Source organism: Branchiostoma lanceolatum, chromosome 5 (assembly GCF_035083965.1).
Source record: "Branchiostoma lanceolatum isolate klBraLanc5 chromosome 5, klBraLanc5.hap2, whole genome shotgun sequence".
NCBI classification, from domain to species: domain Eukaryota; kingdom Metazoa; phylum Chordata; class Leptocardii; order Amphioxiformes; family Branchiostomatidae; genus Branchiostoma; species Branchiostoma lanceolatum.
In genome coordinates this window covers 5,549,601-5,573,017 of record NC_089726.1, presented here as the reverse complement: position 1 = coordinate 5,573,017, position 23,417 = coordinate 5,549,601, and the positions used below count along the sequence as shown (strand labels likewise).

Here is a 23,417-nt window from a genome sequence, read left to right as displayed (position 1 = left end):
TTTCTATTTTGTCTGGTTTTCTTTTTTTTTTTGGCTGGGAGACATAATGAAAACCTGATAAAACATAAAGGCCGGCAAAACGCCCCAAAAGACGTAAAAACAAGCCGGAGTCTATTAATAAACCTCTGCTTGAAGAGTAGTCCCCGCCCCCTTTTGCGAAACCCGGGAAATGCAGATGACGAAAACATTGGCACGAAACCAATGAAATACGCGATATCTAATAAATTTACCAGTTTTTCTTTCCTCAACGCAACTTTTCCAACTAAAAAAAAATACGAAATAAACTTAGTTGGTGTTTGTTTTGCGGAGACACAACAACAACAACAACAAAATGATTTTCATTCTTACGCATGCGCTCTCGAGTTTACAGGTGCCATCTTGGAAAAATATATCCTCGGCCCGCCGCCGAGCGAAACAGAGAATTTGGGAGCCGAGAAACTTGCCGAGAAATGGCTGAGAAAGAGAGAAAGGTTAGTGCAGACGGTGGATAACTGTCTTAGCTGTGATTTTCTTGTGTGCAGAGGTTTTTTCCCCGGTTGTGGCGCTGAGAAATGTGGTGATTTGTAGGTTGTGTGCATGACGTGTGTGACGACATCTTTGGGTAAGTTGCTTTGTTTGTTTTACTTGTGGAGCTCAAGCGTCGCACAAGAACCCGTGAAAAACCCTCCAGATTCCTTCCCGACGCCTCCTGACGCTTAGATTCCATGGAAAACGTATCACTCTACCTTAATATTAAGTCTGTTTTGTTGTGTTTAGTTTTCTTGCAGTTTTTCCGAGCGATCTTTGCCGGCCGAGTTGAGTGATTGTGTGGGTGGGTCGTATGTATGACTGGGCTGCTATTTTTGTGACCCCGCTCAGAAAATGCCCCGACTCCAGCCTCGAAATGCTGCGATATTTCTGTGAAACTTACCAGAAAAACACCAGAAATTAATCTGTTAAGTACTTAGGAAGGGTTCCACGGGGATGTCTCGTGTTTGTATCGGTGGGAAAAGTGATTTTTCTGCTCAGAAAGAAGTGGCGATCGTTCGGTTTCGTGAGTCGCCATTTTTCTCTCTTCCCGTTTTTCAATATGGCGGATCTGAGCCTCCAACTGGGCTTCCTGGAAAAAGATTTTTATCCGCTGGAAAAAATGTCCAGAGGGAATATTTTCCTTTTTCTTTAAATTTGTACGATGCTGGATGTATTTTGGCAGTGAACGGTGGAGGATTTTTGTGTCTGGGGGCTTATTTTTTGTCGGGAGAACTGTATTTTGGCAGGGTGACTGTTGTGGGCAGGGCTAGCTCTGCATGCATGGCTGCACATTGGCTTGCATGATAATTGATGTCATGCCACGTTTTCAGAAAAACATAACTCCAGCCCTCGCAATCCCCTGACATTTGTATTGAGTTCTTTAGTTCTCTGCTTATTAAATTTTGTGTAGAAACATTTTTCTGCTTGCAGAAATGCTGGTTTGTGAAATTTGGCAAGCTCCCAAGTCATATGATATCATAGAAATGCAAATTATGTTTATACTATGGTGGCACAGAGAAAATAGTCTGTTTTTTCTAGATTAGGTTAGTTTTTCTGGATTGTTTTTCATTTTACTTACCAGTAAATCATTTCTCTTTCAGGTAGTTATTGTGAGAAAATTAGATTATTGTTTCGGGGGTTAAAATAAAATGAAATTTTCTTATTCCAGCATAATTAAGACATTTGAGAGACAAAAATGCATTGTTTTGTTTGCACACAAAACCAGTTTGGTGTATTTTTCTCGGTCATGTTCCAAGAAAGGGGCATTTTGTGTCAGCAAATATTCTAGGATATTCAATACTAGTCAGACTTTGCAAATTCTAATCAGAGTTTTGATATTAGTACAATTTAACGTGTCTCAGCATCTTTTCAGGAATATTTCAACACTCTTTTTGCAGAAATTCACACGGTTGCAATTTACACAATTAAATATTCTGCATTCCATGAACTTTTATTTGATGAAAATATATCGTCATCATTTCAAAATCTATCATAACACTGGCAAAAAAGCATTTTTTCCCTCCGACATATGTTTAACTTCATTTATTATACTGTTCTTCCTTTCTGTCAATTCCAGGGAGAAAGATTGAGTGGGACATGGTTCAGGCAAATTACAAGTGTCACTTGAAATGGGAAGATAAATAGGGGTTGATTACTGTGTTTGTGAAAAGGGACATTTTGGCAGATGAGTCCATCTCTGCAGGGGTTGTGCCCTGTCCACACCCATAGCACTGTGCTTTATTATTCTAGTTCATTCAGATCATCAATATACTTCACCCTTCTTCTTCTTCTGCTTAGTTAGGGTTCTTCTGGATGATTTTATTTGTCCGAAATATTCACACAAGTAGTTTGCAAGTCTTTAGAATCATTATCGGTGGTGTAATAAATCATTTCTTCATGTTCATAGGATGAACCAACTGCCCCAAAAGCTGGAACGACAGAATACGGTAAGGGACTTTTCTTTGCAAATTTCCAGCTATCTTTTCATGTGCAATATTTTCTGTTATATCAACTTGCACAAAACAAGTATTCTTATAAGCATTTTTTTCACTGCTACTGACTAGATTTAACAGACATGCTTGTTTAACCAAATTAATAATGTAGATTGCTAGACTGTCACCCCTATTATGTATTATAAACATTTGTATAGTCTTGTTGATTTTTTTTCTAAATGACTTAGTGCACTTATGTAAACTATCACTTGATAAACTAACTACCAATATTGTTGGGAACAAAGCTAAAAATATAACTTACACAGGCTTGAGTCTTACAAGCATAGTATCTAGACAGATTTTGTTTCCTATTTTTATGTTGTTGAATTTTTCATCGTTTGGTATTAAAAAAATGGCTTCCCTTTGTTATTGTGTGGGGTTTGAGAGCTTTCACAAAATGTCTGGCATTGTTTGGCCTGATTGTCTACTGCCTTCCCTTTGATGGATGTGCCAAGGGTCAACAGATTTGACATTAATTTGCATACAGCAGTCCAAAGTGCAAACATGCATGCAAGAGAGGGATGAAGATCTTTTCCCTTACTCTATTTCACATCCAAACCCAGCCCTCTCATTGCCTATTCTTATATCACCACATCTGTCTTTTATTGAGAAATAAAACTAGAAGGGTGGGGCTTGTTTCTAGGAGAAGTAATTCTTGCCACATGTCTCTTGGAAACTTTCAATACAGAGTACCCTATAGGGCCCAGCTCGTAAACCGTAAATAAGCCTTCTATGTAGTTTATTTAGGCCAAGGCAGTAATAATCTAGGCGGGGTTCCCACCAAAGTGAGAAGTGCACAATTGATAGGATTGTGGGTTGAATATGCAGAGTACCCAATGGTGCGTGCAGAAATGTGGTGTGGGGTTTCACACATTGTGAACAGGGGGCGGGAATGTCCATTCACACCTCCCCCATTGTGGGCAGGTTGTGTGGGGAAGCCCTGATGAGAACCATGTGGCCTGGCTGATTCCATGGTCCCGTTTCCATGGCAATCTCCAAGTGGATGTACCGTACATCTTCAAACTTTCGCGGTGGTTTCACTCTCGCCGTGATCTCTCCGCTGCAAATTTATGACACCGCAAATATTTGTTTCCATCGCTATACAGTAGTACTTTACAGCATAATTATTTCAACAGCAAATTTGAATCACCACAAAAGTTGAAAAATCCTTCGCCCCTTCTAAAGGCTAATGCAATATAAAACCACTGCAAATGTAAATTAATCTACAGTGTGTTGTATTTTTTTTTTACTATTTATTTTGTAAAGTAATGCAAAGCAAAGCATCCACCGTTTTGAGTGCACAACTTTTTTGGTTTTCCTGTTGTTATTTTTCTTACAGACTGAATATTTTCTTTCATGGAGAATGATTTTAATAAAAAGACAGGAAAGAAGACAAAAGCTGCTTCCAAGCTTAATATTGTGTTTCCAGCTTTCTTTGCTTTGTTTAGTTGGTGTAAAAGTGAGGTTTACGAATATGTATACAGCTTCCTTGTTGAGACTGCTTATCACTAGCTGTTGGGTAACATGTATGTCTTGAAACTCAAATGAAGAGTAATGAATGATACATGTGTTGTTTATAGAAAGAACTTTGCTTATGTAAGGTGCTGCATGTGGAAATTACAACATGTTTATCATATCAGAAAGAAATTTGTTCTTATTTTGACTGCACAGAATCTGTCAGCACATGTATAACTGTTGGGAACTTCAGAATGCCTTCTTTGAAAACCTCAGAATATTGGCCCACAAGCCGTCTGTTTATTCTCAAATATCGAATTCAGAGTCTAGGAAATATTATTGTGATTGTCCTGAATATGAATAGATTATACTTTATTCTAAAGATTGTTATTTGAGTGTTTTCTACTAATAACATTGCTGTGATTTAGAACTGACTGCCCCTTATGTTGTAAGCTAATGTTTGCAGGCACCTCTATACAATCACATGGTGTGTTGTAGTGGTAAGATTGACTGCATCATATGAAGAATGAAATAATCTCAAGCTAGACATTGTACATTCAGAATTTCTATAGCCAGAACTTTATTTGCCCTATACAGATTGTCCATGGTTCTAACTTGTAATCCAAACTGCTCATGAAGTTAGATTTTGCCCCATGTTTTTAGTTAGACTTTGTAAGGGGGAGGTTGCTTTTCATTGATTTTTTAAAAAGAATCTAAGTCTGGTTTGTAAAATGAGAGGACTCAGGATTCTTGGATTCACCTTTTCTTGATTAAAAATCTAACATATGTAATGTGTTTACCTGAATAGATGTGATTGCTATCATTGACCATTAAATCTCTGAATTTTATGCAGCTGTTGTAGTTTGAGTTGTCTTAATACACCATTGATCTTTTACGTTTTTAAGATTGAACTCTTGATTTTAGAGTTGTCTTTTAGTTTAAGCTAAGATCATAAAGATGTGATCATTATGCTCTTCTGTTTTATAGTGACCACCGATGTGAACAAACAGCCTCCATCTTCTGTCATGGATACCACAAATGCTATGTCGATGGCACAAGCTCAACAACTTCCTGTTGTCTCAGTGGTACAAGCCCATCTCCCCCCTGCTGTGTCAGTGGTACAGACCCAGCTCCCCCCTGCTGTGTCAGTGGTACAAGCCCAGCTCCCCCCTGCTGTGTCAGTGGTACAGACCCATCTCCCCCCTGCTGCCTCAGTGGTACAGACCCATCTCCCTCCTGCTGCCACAGTGGTACAGTCCCAAGCACCTTCCCCTGTCGTCTCGGTGATTCCATCAAAACCCGCACCCCCTCCTGCCACAATGGCACAGTCCCGGCCGGTGATGGCGCAACCCATCGGCACGTTGACTATAATATCGCAGCCCAGCGCATCCAACGTGGTGCCGCAGTCCAGCACCTTCGGTATGAACCCCCAGCCCGGGAGGCCCAGTACGACGGACCTCGGAATGATACTCCAAACTGCGAAGACCGTTGCCCCGAACCTCAGTGTTGTTTCCCACCCTCCCACGCCCGCCACGTTAAACCCAAGTATCATACCCCAGCCTGTCACGTCTGTTGCTCCAAACTTTGGTGTGATACCCCAGCCTGCCACTTCCAACACCTTAAACCTCGCTATGATACTCCAGCCTGCGGCATCCAGTACGCCAAACTTTGGTATGTTACCCCACACCACAGCATCCAGTATTCAGAACCTTAGTGTGATACCCCACCCAGCCACATCCAGCTCTGCAAACCTGGGGATAATTACTCACTCTGTCACGGCTGGCGGACAAAACATTGGTTTGATACCTCAAGCCAGTGCCTCCAGTCCGCTTGGCATGATACTTCAGTCGACGACCTCTGGTGTGATACCCAATCAAGGCATGTCCAGTGTAGCAAACCTTGGTTTGATACCCCAGGCAAGCACCAGCAGTGCTCCAAACATCGGTGTGTTGCACCAGTCCACAACGCCAAACCTTGGTGTGATACTGCAGCCAAGCACATCAAACCTTAATGTGATACCCCAGTCCAGCATGCCCAGCCCACGAAACATTGGTGTGATACCCCAGCCTAGCACATCAAGTGCACCACCAACCCTTGGTATATTAAGCAAGCCAAACATGCCAAGCACACAAAACCTAGGTGTGACACCCCAGCCTAGCATCTCGAGCGCAGTGAACCTCAGTATGACACCCAAGCCAAACACGCCTGGCACAACAAACACCAGTGTGATACCCCATCCTGGTACATCCAGTGCATCAAACCATGGTAGGATACCCCAGCCAAGTTCATCCGGTGCACCGAACATTGGTGGGACACCACAGCCAAGCACGTCTAGTGCGCCAGACCATCCACAAGTACGGATGGAGCAAGATGGCGACGGAAGACCGCAGCCCGAGCTCTCTCCGATGGCTCAGCGCAAGCGTCGACTATCGGAGAGAAGTGCGTCACAGGACGCAAACGGAGAAGGGCCTCTGGGTAAGAGATGATTTTTGTAGAACGATATTTTGATGCGTAGTCAAGAAGTGTTGGATAACAAAAGATTAATCTCAATACTAATGCTCTGAATGAAACATCTACTATTTAGTATGTATGCAAATTAATCCATGTGCAAGCACGTCCAACCCCCATATGATGGGGAACAAAAGGCGTAAAATTGGAGAGAGAGAGAGTTATGATTTGTATAATTTAGTCTAAGGTCTGATCACGGAGAGTCATAGAAACTTCTATCAGTCTGTCTTTTCTATTCTTCCTACTTACTATCTTATTTATTTTATGACCTTCAACACTAATGGTATGGGATTTGTTCTTGCATTTGTATTTTTGTCTTATAAATGTATTGGATGTCTCCCCATAGATCTGGCATCTATGGATGAACTAGAGTTCACCTGGGATGAATACCTGGAGGATACTGATGCAACAGCAGCACCCAACACATCATTCAAACATGTGAGTATACACTGGCCATAGGGGTGGATACCGGTTCGGCTTAATAAGGTCCAAGTCCAAGTTTAGGTCCAGAGATTTAGGTTCAGGTCCAGACCTGAACCTGGACCTGATCCTGTCCAGTTGATGTTTTGTTTTATTAGACCAGTAAGCATAGAGAATAAATACTGACACACACAACTATAAAAGTTTCTAGGTGAGAAAACTTTCAAAATAAACCAGTGTTTGATATTTGAATGTTGCACTTATTTTAGATGCCTTTTTTGTCAAAGGGGAGACTTAAAACACTTTTTATCAAACAAAATAGAAACATATATTTGTACTTTGTTCAGTTTTTTTTGGACTCAGGTTTTTGGATTTCAGGTTTTTTGGACTCGGTTCTTGGATGTTATAAAGGTCCGAATCAGGTCCAGCGAACTGGTATCCACCCCTAACTGGCCAACATTACTGTAACAGTAGACTGATAGACTTAGAGATACTGTATTATGCTGGTGACACCAACAAAAGCAAAGTACATCATTTCTTGATAATATTCAACTATCATACAATCATACTATTCAATGAACCTTCGTACACAATGTACACCCTTTTGTATCATGATGTTAGTGAACATCGAACCTTACAATTCGTACTTCCAGTTCTTGAATCCTGTTGCCAGGTCATCAAATTTAATTCTTTCGATATTGTTACAGTAAACACAGTAGCTGGTTCAGAATATGGCATTGCAGCTCGCAAAAATGAGAATATGGAACAATACATGTATCTGAAGGGTAGACAAGTGTTTTCAGAATATTGTTGCTGTACAATTCAACTGCTGCTAGTCCGAATTCAGTGTCAAGTTTCCTATACGTTTCATTCTTTTCTTGGATTCAGGAAAGTATTATCTGAAGAAACTACACGATTCTGGAGTTGAGTTCCCCTTTCAGTTTGAATGCATCACAATAAATACTTTGTTTCTGTTTTGTTATTGTAGTTTTCCTAAGCTAATGTTTCTGTCATCTATAGGTGGAGATCAGTTTGCAGAGCGGGTTTGTGCCGGGCATGAAGCTGGAAGTGGCCAACAAGTCTAACCCACAGACATACTGGGTGGCAACAGTCATCATGACATGTGGGCAGTTACTGCTACTGAGGTACCAGACTAACTTATTAATACATGGCCTTAGTCTCCTGAGATTCCAGGCTATCTTATAGATAGATACTTGGATGTTTGTACAGAACTGTACTAAGTTTCTGGTCTTTATAGATGTGTTGAATAAATCAATGTTAAGGCACTGAGCAGAGGAAAAAAATGTTCTGTATCAATTTCTGTATGTGTCTGCAATGGAAGTACAATTGAGGATCATAAAACAAAAACAGAAAGAATATGACTGACATAAAAGATATGAAAGCTTTGACCAGAAACCGTTGTTTTCATTTATTTGATATGTTCCTACTACAGTACTGTAACTTGACTATAAGATTGTGACGAAAATCTCCCTTCCAATCCTAATGTAGAATTAATGCCCTGGAAAAGATTGACCAATTAAGATGGCTGCTTTTTGTCCTTCTGGATTGCTATAGATACGATGGTTACAAGAATGACCGCAGTTCCGACTTCTGGTGCGACATCACGACCGCGGACGTTCATCCGATCGGCTGGTGCGCGCAGAACGGGAGGATGTTGCAGCCCCCTGACGGTAAGACGAATACATCACTAGGAGGGGCGTGTTTACAATCGCTAGCGGTCTACAGTTTCACACATTTATAGAAAAAAAAAGAAAGGCGCAAAAAGTAGCATGTCATCATTTCCATATCTGTTGTAACCATCCCAGTTATTGGCTGTTTTTGTCTTTGTTGTAAGTGCGTCCAACTGGCCCTACTACTAGGGAAGAAGATGACAAAAAAAGAGGACTGGTCAGCATGACAAGTAGGTTTCTTCTTCCTTCAAGTTCATCCATCCCAGAAAATTCCCCCCCAGTATGGGCTGTGGTTTGATCCAACATTCTACCAATTGAAACGTTCTTCATACAATGACAAAATCATGCCTTTTTTTTTTCTTCTTTCACAACTATGGATATAGCAAAGAGGTGGAGCCAAGCAGATGCAGGGTGTGTTATATTGCAGCAGGATGGTGGAAAGATTTCTGTTTGTTCAATGGTTTCTTAAGGGTGACATACTTTTTTTATGTTCCAGCGATTCGAGACAAGTGCAGTGACTGGGGAGAGTTCTTGGTGCAGACCCTGACAGGGGCACGGACTGCGCCATCTCATCTGCTGGAAGGGGTGAGTAGCTATGAATATCAGTGTTTATACCAGAAGACTGTTTTTGACACCTTTGCAATTCCACAGGCATCCATCGTATTTTTGTGAGAATGTCAACATCGTCTTAAAACTTCTGAATTTGCCTCTCAAAGTAGGGGAGAGAGCATTTCAGAAGATTTACAAATCTCACTTGAGAAAAAGACAATTTGATTTCTTTTATCAAGAAAAACAACTTTCTTTCGAATTCTTTTCAATAGATTTGTATTGTAGGAACACTTAGGTTTTCCTCAGATCAGTGATCTCTTTCTTGAAAACTCTCAAAAACAGGAGTACTTTGAACATAAGCAGAACTTAATTCTTGAAAAAAAAGTTCTTCTCTAAGTGAGTTGAAACACTAGAGTAGCCCGGAGGTTTAAAACTGAATGAACTCCAAATATTATGTTGATTCAAATGTTTGCTTATTTTTGTACACCACCCTCCCCAGTCCCACATGAATGTCCAAAGCTCAGTTTGCCTTTTCTGTAGCCAAATAAGGGCATCATGCCGGTGGACCAGATTCGCCCGGGCATGCGGGTGGAGGTTGGGGAGGAAAAGGAGCCCGTGGCGCTCTGGATCGCTGTCATCATGGAGAACATCGGGGGTCGCCTGCGCCTCCGCTGGGACGGCGTGGGAAACACGGAAACCCACGACTTCTGGCTCTTCTACCTGTCCCCACGCCTGCACCCCGTGGGCTGGGCTCAGAAACATGGGTGTTACCTCAAACCTCCACAAGGTGGGTAACATGGGTCTGCCTGGGTGGGTAACATGGGACCGCCTGGGTGGGTAAAGTGGGAGGATACCCAGGGTGGGTAACATGGGTACTGCCTGGGTTGGGTAACATGGGTTGGTCTAGGTTGAATAACATGGATAGATAAGGGGAGTGCTACCCAGGGTAGATAAGATGGGTGCCACCTATAGGGGTTTGGACATGGGCGCTAGCCATGGTAGATAAGATGGGTGCTTGCCAGGGTGGGTAACATGGGTGCTACCTAAGAGGTGACGTGGGCATAATGTCAAACCTACCAGGGGGCTATCTAGAACCTATTTCAAACTGCCTTAGAGTGCATACACACAAATAGTATTGGAAACCTACTTACCATATACAGTGTTGGGGGCTACATTATATATGAAGTAACCCCTGTGTGAGTGAGTGAGTGAGTGAGTGAGTGAGTGAGTGAGTGAGTGAGTGAGTGAGCGAGTGAGCGAGCGAGCGAGCGAGCGAGCGAGCGAGCGAGATATTTTTAGTGAGTTTTTGTGAAGTCTTTCCAGTGCTGGATGAAGAATTCTGTGTCTCCCTGTGTGCAGTTATCTCCAGCCTGTGCAGTAACCTGAGTGAGTGGTCGTCAGTACTCCAGCAGGCTGTTCTGGAGGCTTCCTCCAACCCTCTCCCCCCTGACGCCTTCAAGGTGAGCAAAACAACATGTCTTTATGAAAATGTCGAAATGAACATGATACTGTAAATGCAGAAATGTTTGCAATGGTTTTATGTTCACGGTTTTCACGGTTAAATCTTTTACCACAAACTTAAAGCCACCACGAAAAGCCTTTCCATTGTGTGACTGTAGCACTACTATTGTTTCAAACCCGAACTCAAAGCCACCGCGAACACTCCTTTTTCTCCTAACCACGAAATTAAATTGCCACTAACATTTCTGCATTTACAGTAATGTATAGCAAGCAATGGATGCAGCTGTAAGAAGTAGAATGACTTTTTTTCCTCCTTTTTTTAAAACTATATCTAATATTTCCTGGGTGTTTTACAATTGCTCTTGTTTTTTGTCTGGCTGTAGGACCAAGTGGAAGTACGACCACATTCCTTCCTGGCAGGCATGAAACTGGAGGCCATCGACCCCCATGCTCCTCACACCATCACCCCAGCAACTGTCACCAAGGTAACCTAACACAAGTAACAGATCAGTGGTTGGTTGTCCCTTTAAATGCTGGATTGCTGTTCTTGATTTTTTTTACCTTTTTCAAGGAAGGTACTATTTTCGAGGTTTATGCAGTTATTTTCACATGCTAGGCATGTCACTGAGAACACTGATGGGAAGATAGATCAAAGTTAGATCAAAGGTCCCAGAATAGGTTATGAATAGTTATGTTATTACCTGTTTCCTGCCAAAGGGCTGTCATGCCAGTTGCCTCGTTGGGCCCTTAACTATATTAGTAGACGGTGGGAAAATACATAGATATAAGCTGTTAAATAGATATTTACCATTAGTTCAAACTGGTTTATTCTTAGACTTGTAATCACACTATTCCCTTATTAGGTATTTAGCAGTAACTACTTCCTGGTTGAGATGGATGACCTCCGACCTGAGAGACCTGGCAATCGTGGGGTCGTGTGTCATGCCGGGTCACAGGGCATCTTCCCAGTGGGCTGGTGCAGCCAGCATGGGCTCCACCTAACACCCCCCAAAGGTACTGCAGATGGGTACAGGTTTTATAGGTTTCTTTTTAATAAGCCTTTCTGCCGATAGCAGCTTAACCTAATGTTTTGGATTGTTGAGGAAACATGTAACTCTTCAAATATATCATTTAGCTTGTTGACGGCTTCTCCAGAAGAAAAAAACAACGTCAGTTTGGCTTACATTTCAAGAAACAAACAAAAAACTTTTGACACTGAATCAAATTCTTTGCAGGTTTCCAGAGGCCCCAGTTTGAGTGGACAGAATACTTGAGACTGTGCAATGCCCAGGCCGCTCCTGCAACCGTCTTTAACATGGTAGGCGGGACTCCTGACGTCTTACCACAGCTTACTTTTGTATCACAGAGTCCACTTGTAAGCAACATGCACCTTTTGCGTTGTTGTATGCTGCCTGTTTTCTTTCTGTTGCCTTGTCAAATGTTCAGGCGGCCCGACACTTGCGTGGAGATTGAAAAGCTTGTAAACTACCCATCAGGGCTTTGGTTTGGACATGTGACTACAGCATATGTCATAGTGGTCAGTTACCTAACAATTACAGTTACAGTATGAAAGGGTGAAACTGACTGCTTTGTCTACCTTCTAGTCCATCCCTGATCACGAGTTCCAGAAGGGCATGAAACTGGAGGTCGTCAACCCCCACAACCATGCGGAGATCTGTGTGGCGTCCATTACCAAGGTCGTGTCCAGAGTCATGTTCGTTCACCTTGAGGGGGCGAAGGTCGCGGCCCACACGGCACAGAACATCGTCATGGATGTGGAGTCCATGGAGCTGTTTCCCGTGGGCTGGTGCGAAACTAACGGGTATCCGCTGTCTACCCCTCCCAAGAAAGCCGTAGGTGAGTTGTGTGTTACAGTGTGGTTCAAGCGCCACTTATGCTAGGGTCACATTTCCTAACCGGGGCCCAGCCGGGCTGTTTTCGGAAACGAAAAATCAAAGTGTATGTCAATAAATTTGCACAAGCTATGCTCTTAGATAATTTTGGGTACGTTTTCTGTTTTTGTTTTCTTTTATGTAATACTTTCCCTTTCCAAAGACTGCCAGGCCGGGCCCCGGATTGGAAATGTGACCCTAGCATTACTGACCAGTCTAACTGTTCCGGACCTTTTAGCCTAGTGGTTAGTGCATTGGGTTTGTGAGCTGGCGCCCTTGGAGCCAGGAGACTATACTACTCACCTTGTGCATTTCAGTGGTTCCCACACGGGAAATCAAACCCTGGCTTTGTCGGTGAATCATAACCACTAGACCATGAGACTGTACTACTCGCCTTGTGCGTTTCAAGTGTGTGATCCTTTCCTCGGTTTGAACTGCATGTGGTCAAGGGTGAAGGCCCATAACTTGGGTACTGTTCTTGTCTAGACCATCCTGTGACAGATATATAGTGATGATATCAACAGACTATTAAGGAGAGTTTAACAGAAGTTTCCCTTTCTTTCCTTTGCAGTGAAAAAGCCCAAGAAGGTTGCAGTTGTCCAGCCAGAAAAACAGTAAGTTTTGTTAAGAAGTCTTTACTTCTAAACTATAGAGTTGATAATCCATGTTTGGAAACACTACCTTGAATTATAATTGTGTCTAGATTTACTGCAATACATTTTTCTCACAAACCAGTAAGTGACAATTTTAATGGAGATAGAAGAGAGATTTATAAAAATGATAGATTTAAGACAAAATATGTGTTCTGACATTCCTTTAAATGACTGTGTGTCCGCAGTGTTGGCATGGCAACTGCTGCTGGCAAAGCAGGCCCATCCCACTCTCACCACTCAGACGAAGCCAGGCATAATGGGTTTAGTGCCTCCCACAAATATGAGCCAGGTGAGAATCATCATGCATGTTGATATCAAAATGTTAAGTCTCCATCCCTTAGGTGTTGCCAAAAACAAGGGGCTAGGTAAGGATTGATCTACATGTTACGTGTAGATACTAAGCACAGGCCAATGATGATGAAGTTAATAATATTTGAATTCAAAATTATATAGAACAGAATAAATAAGAAATCAAAGATCTTCTACCTCCATGAGATACTTTTGAGTTTTCCTGAATTTTTGTTAATGCCATAGCCATAGCGATCACAGATGTTAGTAATCCTCCCCACTCTTTCTTCCCTTAATTGATTCTAGCAATCTCTCTCCCATAAGGTGTCATAGGTTGGGGACTATACATGTACCACATTACTCTCAGGAAGGGGGCCAAAAATTGTTGTTTCTTCCAGACCTCAATAACTACCCTAGCAAAATTCATCCATCAAAAGGATTGAGTTATAGGTGCAAACACAACCAAAAACAGTACCACAGTCATAGGTAAACCTCCTTCCCGCAGGTAAATGTTTCTGTATCAAAAAATTCTGTTGACATCCTCACTTTCTTATCCCAAGTAAGCCTATCTTGACAGGATGATATCTTTCTTGTTTCAAAGGTAATAAGTACTGGTGCCCAAAGATCTATGTCAACCACAAGTGCTTCTCGGGGCCGTACTTGAACAAGGGGCGGATCGCCGAGCTCCCGCGGTCTGTCGGGCCTGGAAGTGTCGTGCTGGTTCTGAAGGTGAGTTATAATTAGGGGTGGATACTGGTTCGCTGGACCTGATTCGGACCTTTATAACATCCAAGAACCGAGTCCAAAAAACCTGAAAGCCAAAACCTGATTTTAAAAAAACCTGAACAAAGTACAAATAATTTTCTATTTTGTTTGATAAAAAGCTTTGAGTCTCCCCTCTGACCAAAAAGGTATTTTAGATAAGTGCAACATTCAAATATCAAACACTGGTTTGTCTTGAAAGTCTTCTCACCAAGAAACTTTTATAGTCGTGTGTGTCAGTATTAATTCTCTATGCTTAATATTGGTCTAACAAAACAAAACATCAACTGAACAGGATCAGGTCCAGGTTCAGGTCCGGACCTGAACCTAAATCTCTGTACCTAAGCTTGGACTTGGACCTTATTAAGCCGAACCGGTATCCACCCCTAGTTATAACCATTCTCTTTCTGACTCTGCTGTCATATAAGTAATATATGCAATTAAAGCTATCTGTTGATAGCAAATTAAAGATAAGCAACTGGACATGAGAAGTATATCTTGCAGAATTTCATTTTGTACTTTCATTATGTCCATAAGTTTACCATGCTTGTCACAGACAGAACTGACTTCCATTTCGGTATGTATCATCACAGGAAGTCCTGACTTTGCTCATCAATGCTGCCTACAAGCCCAGTCGTGTACTGAGGGAACTGCAGGTGCACGGAGAAGGAAGGGAGGACAGACACCAACAACAGCTCAAGGCCAAGTAAGTATCCTTAAAGCCGGCGTCACAATTCATGCGAGCGTCGGCCGACTTTGTAGATCACCCGAAACTCGCGATGGCACTGAATGTTACATCAAATAACTGATTGTGGGTGTTGATAGGGATTACTTTGAAGGAGTACCATTGTTTATAGTTAGCTAAAATTAATCCCACACTTTTTGGTGTAAAGGGGCAGTGCCCATCTCCGTGTCTATAGCCTTTGAGATGCAGGCCACTACACTAACAGTAGTGGGCTCAACCACTAGAAGTAGAGTGTGTTCCAGTCCTATATTCTTTTCTTATAAGGGCTGAGTGCTAATCATGGAAAGCAGTATATGTATGTAGCTATGTTCCCCCGTTATGTATACTGTTTTCTAATTGGTATGACCCGTCTGGGATTAGAACCCCCAACCTTCTATATGAGGCGAGCACTCTATCCCCTAGACCATTGGACATGTCAAAAAAGCAAAAGGTATATAGCAGTTAACACAGCATTTTGAATACCCTACAGGTACATGGGTAAGAGCTACCGTGCCATGGTGGAGATGGTGCGGACGTCGGCGGAGGTGGACGGCTACTGTAAGGAGATCTGCCACAAGCTGGAGTGCTGCCCCAACCTGTTCGGTCCACTCGAGGTCACCCGGGAATGTCCCGAAAACTGCTCCATTCTTACCAAGACTAAGTACAGTAAGTACCAGTCCTGAGAATAGATAAGTGAGTGATCATGAGTGAGTAAATGAGTAAGTGAATCTTTAAATGAAATTATGGTGGTAACACAATAGAAGGCCGAACATACGATCGCGGTATGATAAGTCTATACCAAAATTGCTGTTAAAAAGCACCGCAAATCTTTCAGAACTGCTGATTTAGATACTTTAACCCTCAAACCACCGTATGGGGTCAAAACTGACCCCAGGCGTATATCAACATGTGCCATCTTGACATTTCGAGTCGAAAACAAAATTCCTTCTATGAGTTTATTTGTATATATGTCTTATAACTTCTCACAAGTTTTTACCGAGATTGGCTCATTGTTGATTAAGTTATCCTAGAAAAGTTATGTATGGTCCGGTGGGGTCAAAACTGACCCCAGCAAAATCTGCACTCATATTCCCTATTGTTTGATACTTGTCATCTAGTAACATGTATGATAAGGGTTATTAAGATCAAAGTTACAAAATATAGTTTTTTAGAAACGTGCAGATAACAATTTTTTTTAATGAACGTAAAGATTAATGACGTTGCGACGTATTATGACGTCATTTATGTAATTGCATTGACGAAAACCAACAAATTGGGTATTTTCATATAACTCAAAGGTACATGATAAAACTTAAATAGAAATTATGAATGATAAATTATAATATATCCAAAGACATTATTTGTAGATGGCAACAGGAAAGACGTCAAAATGACGTCATAAAATTTATATTCATATCAGGTTACACTAGCGAATTCCGCCATCTTGGTTCCGCCATCTTGAATTATTTTAAATGCATTTTTTTATCATATAACCTGATACCACAATAAAAAAATGGACCAAAGCGTTATATTAAGATTGTTTCTGTTTGAATAAACTTGGTAATGATGAAATTTGAGGTTGAAATAGATGGTTATAGCTAATCTTATTATATCGTCCGCCATCTTAGATTTTGACCGATGACGTAATCAAATATGCATAAATTATGAATATCAAATCATCAAAGTGATAGTAAATTACATTGGTTGGTATTGATATAAGAAAATAAGTGCAGTTTAAAAAGACTGCTCTAGAATTACATTGTAAAATCCAAAATTAGCGACTTTTCCAAATATGGCTCTCAGAAACCGGTTGCCATAGCAACATGAAAACGCTCATTAGTTATTTCATTAAATTCAAATTGTTGCCAACAAAATTGTAGCAAAGGTGACCAAGTTTGGTTGTTCTAGCGTAAGACATTCAGATGCTATATGAAATCAAGTGTTGGCGCAGGCCTCAAAAGAGCCCGCTTGTCTGAATAGCGTAAGTTGCAAAAGACGATGTTCCCTATTTTTGCATAGATTATGATAATAAGCAGAAATTATTTACACCTGATCATGTCAAGCTGTCCCTTACAGATTATTCAAACTATACATATATACAAACCACAAAAATAGTCAGAAATAAAGCTGTATTTTGTAGAAAACATTGTGGGGTCAGTTTTTACCCCATACGGTAAGATTAGTCGTAAAAAAGCTATGGTGGTTTGAGGGTTAAAGAATTTTCAGTATAATCATTATGTTGAAGAAATGTTTTGGATTTACTTGTCACAGCGTACTACTACGGGAAGCGTAAGAAGGGCCGCGTGGGTCGACCGCCGGGCGGGCACACCAACTTGGAGGGCGGACCCAAGAAACCGGGCAAGAGGAAGAAGAGGAAGAAGATGTGCTTCGTGCAGAGGAAGAAGCGGTCGGCCACGACGGACGAGTCGGCGCAGAACTCCCCCGAGGGCGCGGACCAAAACGGCAGCGAAGGGAGCGAGTCGGGAGAGTCCAAATCTCCGACACCGGAGGAGGAACAGCAGGTAAGGAAAGAGGAGGGGGGGTTAAAAAAGGGTCCCTTTTTTCCGAAAATAATTTCATCAGGTTGGTAGAAAATAGGATATGGGAGATTCTTTATACACAACCAGGTATTGATCTCACCTGCTAACGTTTCGATGTCTATCAGACACCTTCTTCAGAGCTTCTGACTGGAATACTGCTTCTGACCACTATAAGTAGCCGATGTAGGTGGCGCTTTTTGCGGTGAGAACACTGTCCCAAATAGGTCCCTTTTTTATTTTTTATCTAGACTATACTAGCCATACTGCAGTTTCTGTACGATGTCCATTTAGAGTGAACATGCATAGAGGGAACAGACAAGTGCAGTTCCTTTGTGTTTTGCAAGAGGGGGTGCAAGTACTCAGGATGACAGGGAGTGGGAATAGATGCAACTTGTGGGAAAAGCATGCCTCCTTTTCGACACAATTTTCCATAAGACATACATGAATTGTGTAACGTTTCCTACTTCAGTCACTACCTTCTGACAGTGTATAACATTGTAGGCTATGCCTGTCCCTTTGGATACAGGAAATGCATGTATTTTTGAGGGTGTTAAGCAGTAGTGGTAGAAAGGAATTTTTTGCAGTGTTTTTCATGTAAGTCTGCAGTGAAAATGCTGTAGCACAAAACACATCTAAACCCGCAGCGATCTACAGTGTGTAATATTTCCTTCTGCCCCTATAGCAGAGCCCATAGCCGGCCCGATTGGAAATAGAATGGCAGAAAACAGTGTGCTTTGTGCAATGTTGTAAGAATATCCTTACAACATCCTTGTTGTAAGAATATAACTCCTTTGAATGTGTACAGATGCAATGGTAGAATCAGGCCATAACAATGGAAGGATATGCAAGAAATTAAGTCTGTTAAGAAGAAAGCTTGTAAAATGACAGTAGATTAAGAAAAAGCTTTTAGTAGCATTTTGTCATAATTCTGCTATTGTTTTTCAAGATTATTGAAGTAATTTCCGTCTGCCCCTACAGCAGAGCCTTGAGCCGGCCCCTGCGCCCGTGAAGCGCGTCAGACGGGAACGGAAGGAGAAGGAGTTCAAGCTGCCCAAGCTGCTGATCCACGAGCGCACCAGACGACAGACGGCGCCCCCACGTTCCACCTACGAGCCCTACATCGCCCCTCCCCGACCCGCCAAACCTGCCACCTGTCCTACTGCACAGGTGGGGCATTCTGGTGTTCTGGAACAAATGAATGAAAGAGTAAATTGATAGATGAGTGAGTGAGTGAGTGAGTGAGTGAGTGAGTGAGTGAGTGAGTGAGTGAGTGAGTGAGTGAGCGAAAAGAGGAATAACTGAAGAATGGAAAGGAGGAATAAGTCTTGAAACTAAGTGCACAGGTGGGGAACACTGGAATTCTGGAACAGATGAATGAAAGATTGAATCAATAGATGAGTGAGTGGGTGAGTGAGTGAGTGAGTAAGTGAGCGAGTTAGAGTGGGTTGTTGCAAATTTGATTGTTTGAACCTTTGTTTATTCATGAGAAGCGCAAATCGGGACGCAGGCCGCTTTTCATTAAGGTCATGAGGTAAGAGTTAAGGGACAGATAAAATATTGGGTGGGTGCATTGAGCGAGCGAGCGAGTGTGAGTGAGTGAGTGAGTGACTGACTGACTGAGCGAGCAAGTCAAGATCAGACAGACATGCAAATTCAAATTAATGATCTTTGATTACATGTATTGCAAAGTACATGACAAACATAAACATTGTATCTATTGCTTAATCAATGCTTGTGCCTATGGGAAAAAATTGGAACTGACTGAAAGCAGTCGTCTTGAGCCGAAGGTCGTCATACGGATGTGATCATTAGATGTTGTCCTGTTTCTTCCAGACGTCTCAGGAGGAGGAGAAGTTGAGACTGGAGAGCAACCCGCTCTACTGGTCAGTCATCGAAGTGGTCAAGTTCATCAAGGACACCGACTGTGCTCCGCTGGCCAAGATTTTCCTCGAGCAGGCAAGTCTCATTTCTGTACCTTTTCATACAAGTACAACAGCTAACAAAAGATATCTTCTTACACTGGCCTCCATTCCTATCAAGACTTGCTGAAGATTCACTCCATAATGTCATATCCTATTGGATTCAAATCTACTTTGGTACTGGTAGTTAATATATTTGTTTGTTTATGAATTTGCACAAAAACAGTAAAGTTATGTAATGTATCAAAAAACAAGGTGGGGGAGAAGAGAGGAAGCTTAAGAAAGCACATGAAAGCCCTCTTCCTTTAAACTTAACGAATACTAATCGTGCAGAAAACTTATAGTTCTTAAAGGAATTAAAAGAACATAGATATAGCAAAAAGCAAATACAGTTCAATAGATTGCAACAAAAAATAAACAATCAATAAGAATGATATTCAAAGTAACTTTAAGTTTCATTTCAACACATTGCTAGAACAACACAAAGCAAATTTTCAGCTGACACTGCAGCCTACTTTATGAAAATTGACCCACTGAACATGTCATAGTCTGATTAACTATAATGTGATGTGTGTTTTGTGGCTTTTAGGAAATTGATGGCCAGGCTCTGCTACTGCTGACCCTCCCCACAGTTCAGGAGTGTATGGAGCTAAAGCTTGGGCCTGCCATCAAGCTCTGTCACCACATTGAGCGGGTCAAGATAGCCTTCTACGAACAGTTCGCCAAGTAGGGACAACCACTGTACATAGAGTTCATGTATGATTCTACCAGGCTTTACTAATAGAGAAGAAGCAGTCTTATGTGTTTTTGATTTTTTGTTGTTGCTTGGCTTAAATGGAGCGGGTTGGAAATTGTAAATGTGATTAAATTGTGAAAGGTACTAAGTAGTTTGCACTGAGCAAGTCTCTTGTTTGTAAATACTGTATTGTAACACGAGAGCAAATGTAAGTGTTGGCTACATGTATGTCACTACAGATGCTGTTTTATGTATTTAATATATAACCCAGAATGATGATAGAATGAAATGATAACCGAGAGTCGTTTAGGAAACTATTGTTGTTTGTTGAACATGTTGAATGGTCTCTGAAGGAAGTGGCACAATTAATGATTTTAGGAGCATTCCATCATTTCCATGACTACCATATTGCTATAATGCGATTTGTAAACATCGATATTTGCAAATTTAACAATACTTACACTTGCAGTCTTGTCGCGCTTTTGCACAGGGCTATTTCAAGATGGTATTATCTTTCGGTCTAAATCCCTGGAAAAAATACAAGTTACTGTGCACCGCTAAAGATCCGCTTTAAATGATTGACTTATGATTTAAATGATCAAATAAAATTTAGCAAATGTAATTTAAGATGCAATGTAGGTATCATATTTGTTGTGTAAGCCAAGAGGTAGAATGCAGGTATCATTTTTGTTGTTGCACAAAGTGTAATCCGACCAATGTTGTAGAATGTGTCAGTTGTTATAAGAAGACAGTATCTGTTACGTGGTAAGTAATTCAGAATAGCTGCGAGCTATTCACTACATAGATTTGTCATATGATAGTATTGTACCTGCTACAGGATTCCATGCTGATTTGATATGTGAGTTTTAGAAAGAAGTAACTTAGAAGGAAAAGCTTAATATTTAGCTTTTATCGGCAGGGTATGTAACTCATGAAAACTGGGAATAATTGCATAAATAGTTGTTTTTTTTGCAAATAGGCTATAGCCTTATTGTACATTCCACAAATAGTGGGCAAGGAATCTGAATTCTATAATATCTGGTAAAATTGCTGCATTATGAAAGACGTTTTCTCGCTTAATTCACAAATTTCAAACTTTTCTAACATGAAAATGGGGTGACCAGAATGTATCTGCATACATTTATTGTAGAAGAGCATTATGATTTTTTACATGAGGGTATACCATGGTTTTTGCATGAAAGCATGACATGGTTTTTGTTTCATGAAGGCATGGCCTGGTTTTGTTGCATATTATAAGTGTGGAAGAAACAAAGGTATAAGAATGTGTATCAATATTTGACAGAAAATTCATCCCAAAGTGAAGTGAAGTGAAATGAAATTATGCACTAATCAGTGCAATTCCAAGAGAAGAAAAATTGGTTATTGTTTTTTTTGGCCAAATTTTTCAATCCTTTTAACGACGTGGCTATGCAGCTTTTGCGTCTTTGACAAGAATGATCGAGTTAAATGAATGGTTAGGAGCGTTGCTCCAAATTAGAATTGCCTCAATGTCAAAAATGCAAAGAAAGAAGGTTATTTTTTATAAGGAAAGAGTTGTATTTTGAAGGAAGAATCTAGAAGTAGGATAGAATGAATCGGTTTGATGGCACTGAATGTACACAGTGTACACCTGTGAAATTGTTGAATATGAATGACTTGAACTGGAAATAGAATGGCAGGAAACAGTGTGCTTTGTACAATATTGTAAGAATATAACTCCTTTGAATGTGTACAGATATAGCGGTAGATGGTTCATGCTATAACAATGAAAGAATATGCAAGGAATCAAGCCTGTGAAGAAGAAAGCTTGGAAAGTGACAGTAGATCAAGAAAGAGCTTTTAGTAGCATTTTGTCATAATTCTGCTATTATTTTTCATGTAATGTACTTGACTTAAAGACATGGACATAATTAAATTGTATGTCAAAGCAATCATAATTATCGTCAGTGCTTTTGTAAGATGTAAGTGAAAAAGAGTACAGTCAAACCTGTCTACAAAGACCACTCAAGGGACTAGAAGAAAATGGCCACATCAGACAGGTGGCCTCTATAGGTAGTAGTAATAGTAGTAGACTGGTTTATTGGTCATTTCAACAATAACAACAAAGCTTACATGCCTGCTGGCAGCCGTAATGAGGGCTGAATAGCAAGGTACCTTACATTCGATAAAACATTCAACGATAACAACCCTAAGAAAACAATCTGATTCAAAAATAATTTTCTAACCAGTACTACATATAAATGACCTTAACTATCATAACGTCAATTATGAAGGTTGTGTTGAAATTCAAGTTCTATAAGGTCTCCGTTTCTAAATAGTTTAAAGTTTCTATTAACACTTGAAAATTTTCGAGATCATAAATACATCCGTAGATTGAACTAAGGCACTATACTATAGTTTGCTTGGGTCTGTGAAACATAACCAAATGGACCACCAGAATAGGGGCCAGTTGCTCACAAGCTATTAGGCCATGTTGATTTGATTATATGGATGACATCGGCATACGCATCAATGTTAGTTGATTTCCAAAATGAAAAAAGGGTTCGGTCATACTGTTAATCGTAAAGGGTAGCTACAAAATGGGAAAATACATGATGTAAATTGCACAATTTTTTTTTCGGAAAACGGATATCAATGTCGTAGAATGCCAAAGTTAATTCCAAAGTGAAAGAAGAAGCTTTAAAAGAACAAACATAAAGAACCTATATAGTATATTTCGGTACACCATACTCTATTGAGTTTTGTTCATCCATCCTGGCCACGTAGGTTCCTTAATGAAGGCACCTTTTTTGTGGCTAAACTTTTTTTTATTCGTACGCTCGCATCAGTTTTGGGGTCCCCAAAGGATATCATCCATATAATTAAATCAACATGGCCTTACAAGTTTGAACAAAAAGAGAAGAAATGGTACCGGTATTATAGTGACTGTTTTCGTACAAAATATCGGCACGGAGTACTATTATGTCCCGCCCAACAACTAATAAGTGTTTGCTACAAGTTACACAAAGGAGGTTACGATTAAGACTAATACGAATGTCGGACGACTCGGCCCATTACCAACTCGGCCCAGTCAACTCGGCCCATTTCCCTAGTCAACTCGGCCCATCTCCCTAGTCAACTCGGCCCCAAAACCTCAAAGTCAACAGTTTGAAGTTCTCTGACAAAAAGACGTGGTCTGTATTAAATCAAGTTGATTGCCTACAAGCGCCGGTGGTATGGGTCTCCAAAAACCTAAAATTAAGTCAACAGTTCGAAGTTTTCTGACAAAAAACATGGTCTCTATGAAAATTATGTTGATTGCCTATCAAAAGCACCAGC

At 40.9% G+C, this 23,417-nt stretch overlaps 2 protein-coding genes across 3 annotated transcripts in view; one reads left to right on the top strand and one right to left on the bottom strand.

The window, feature by feature from the left end:
• The window catches only part of LOC136434602 (calmodulin-4-like), a 129,095-nt gene that overhangs the window by 90,346 nt on the left and 15,332 nt on the right, over window positions 1-23,417 (bottom strand). The gene's annotated exons all lie outside the window — the stretch shown is intronic.
• Window positions 339-22,030, top strand: LOC136434592 (scm-like with four MBT domains protein 1). 2 transcript variants are annotated; one of them, XM_066427481.1, is made up of 23 exons: window positions 339-470; window positions 2,417-2,456; window positions 4,944-6,431; window positions 6,811-6,902; window positions 7,905-8,029; window positions 8,460-8,575; window positions 8,740-8,805; window positions 9,072-9,160; window positions 9,665-9,911; window positions 10,484-10,584; window positions 10,969-11,070; window positions 11,449-11,599; window positions 11,821-11,903; window positions 12,190-12,442; window positions 13,049-13,091; window positions 13,316-13,419; window positions 14,020-14,147; window positions 14,774-14,886; window positions 15,395-15,570; window positions 17,176-17,426; window positions 18,423-18,611; window positions 19,278-19,400; window positions 19,953-22,030. In XM_066427481.1, the coding sequence occupies exons 1-23, from the start codon at window positions 351-353 to the stop codon at window positions 20,091-20,093; spliced, it is 4,341 nt and encodes a 1,446-aa protein (XP_066283578.1). In that variant the 5' UTR covers window positions 339-350; the 3' UTR covers window positions 20,094-22,030. The 2 variants fall into 2 exon arrangements, with proteins under 2 accessions (XP_066283578.1, XP_066283579.1); XM_066427482.1 differs by lacking the exon at window positions 8,740-8,805.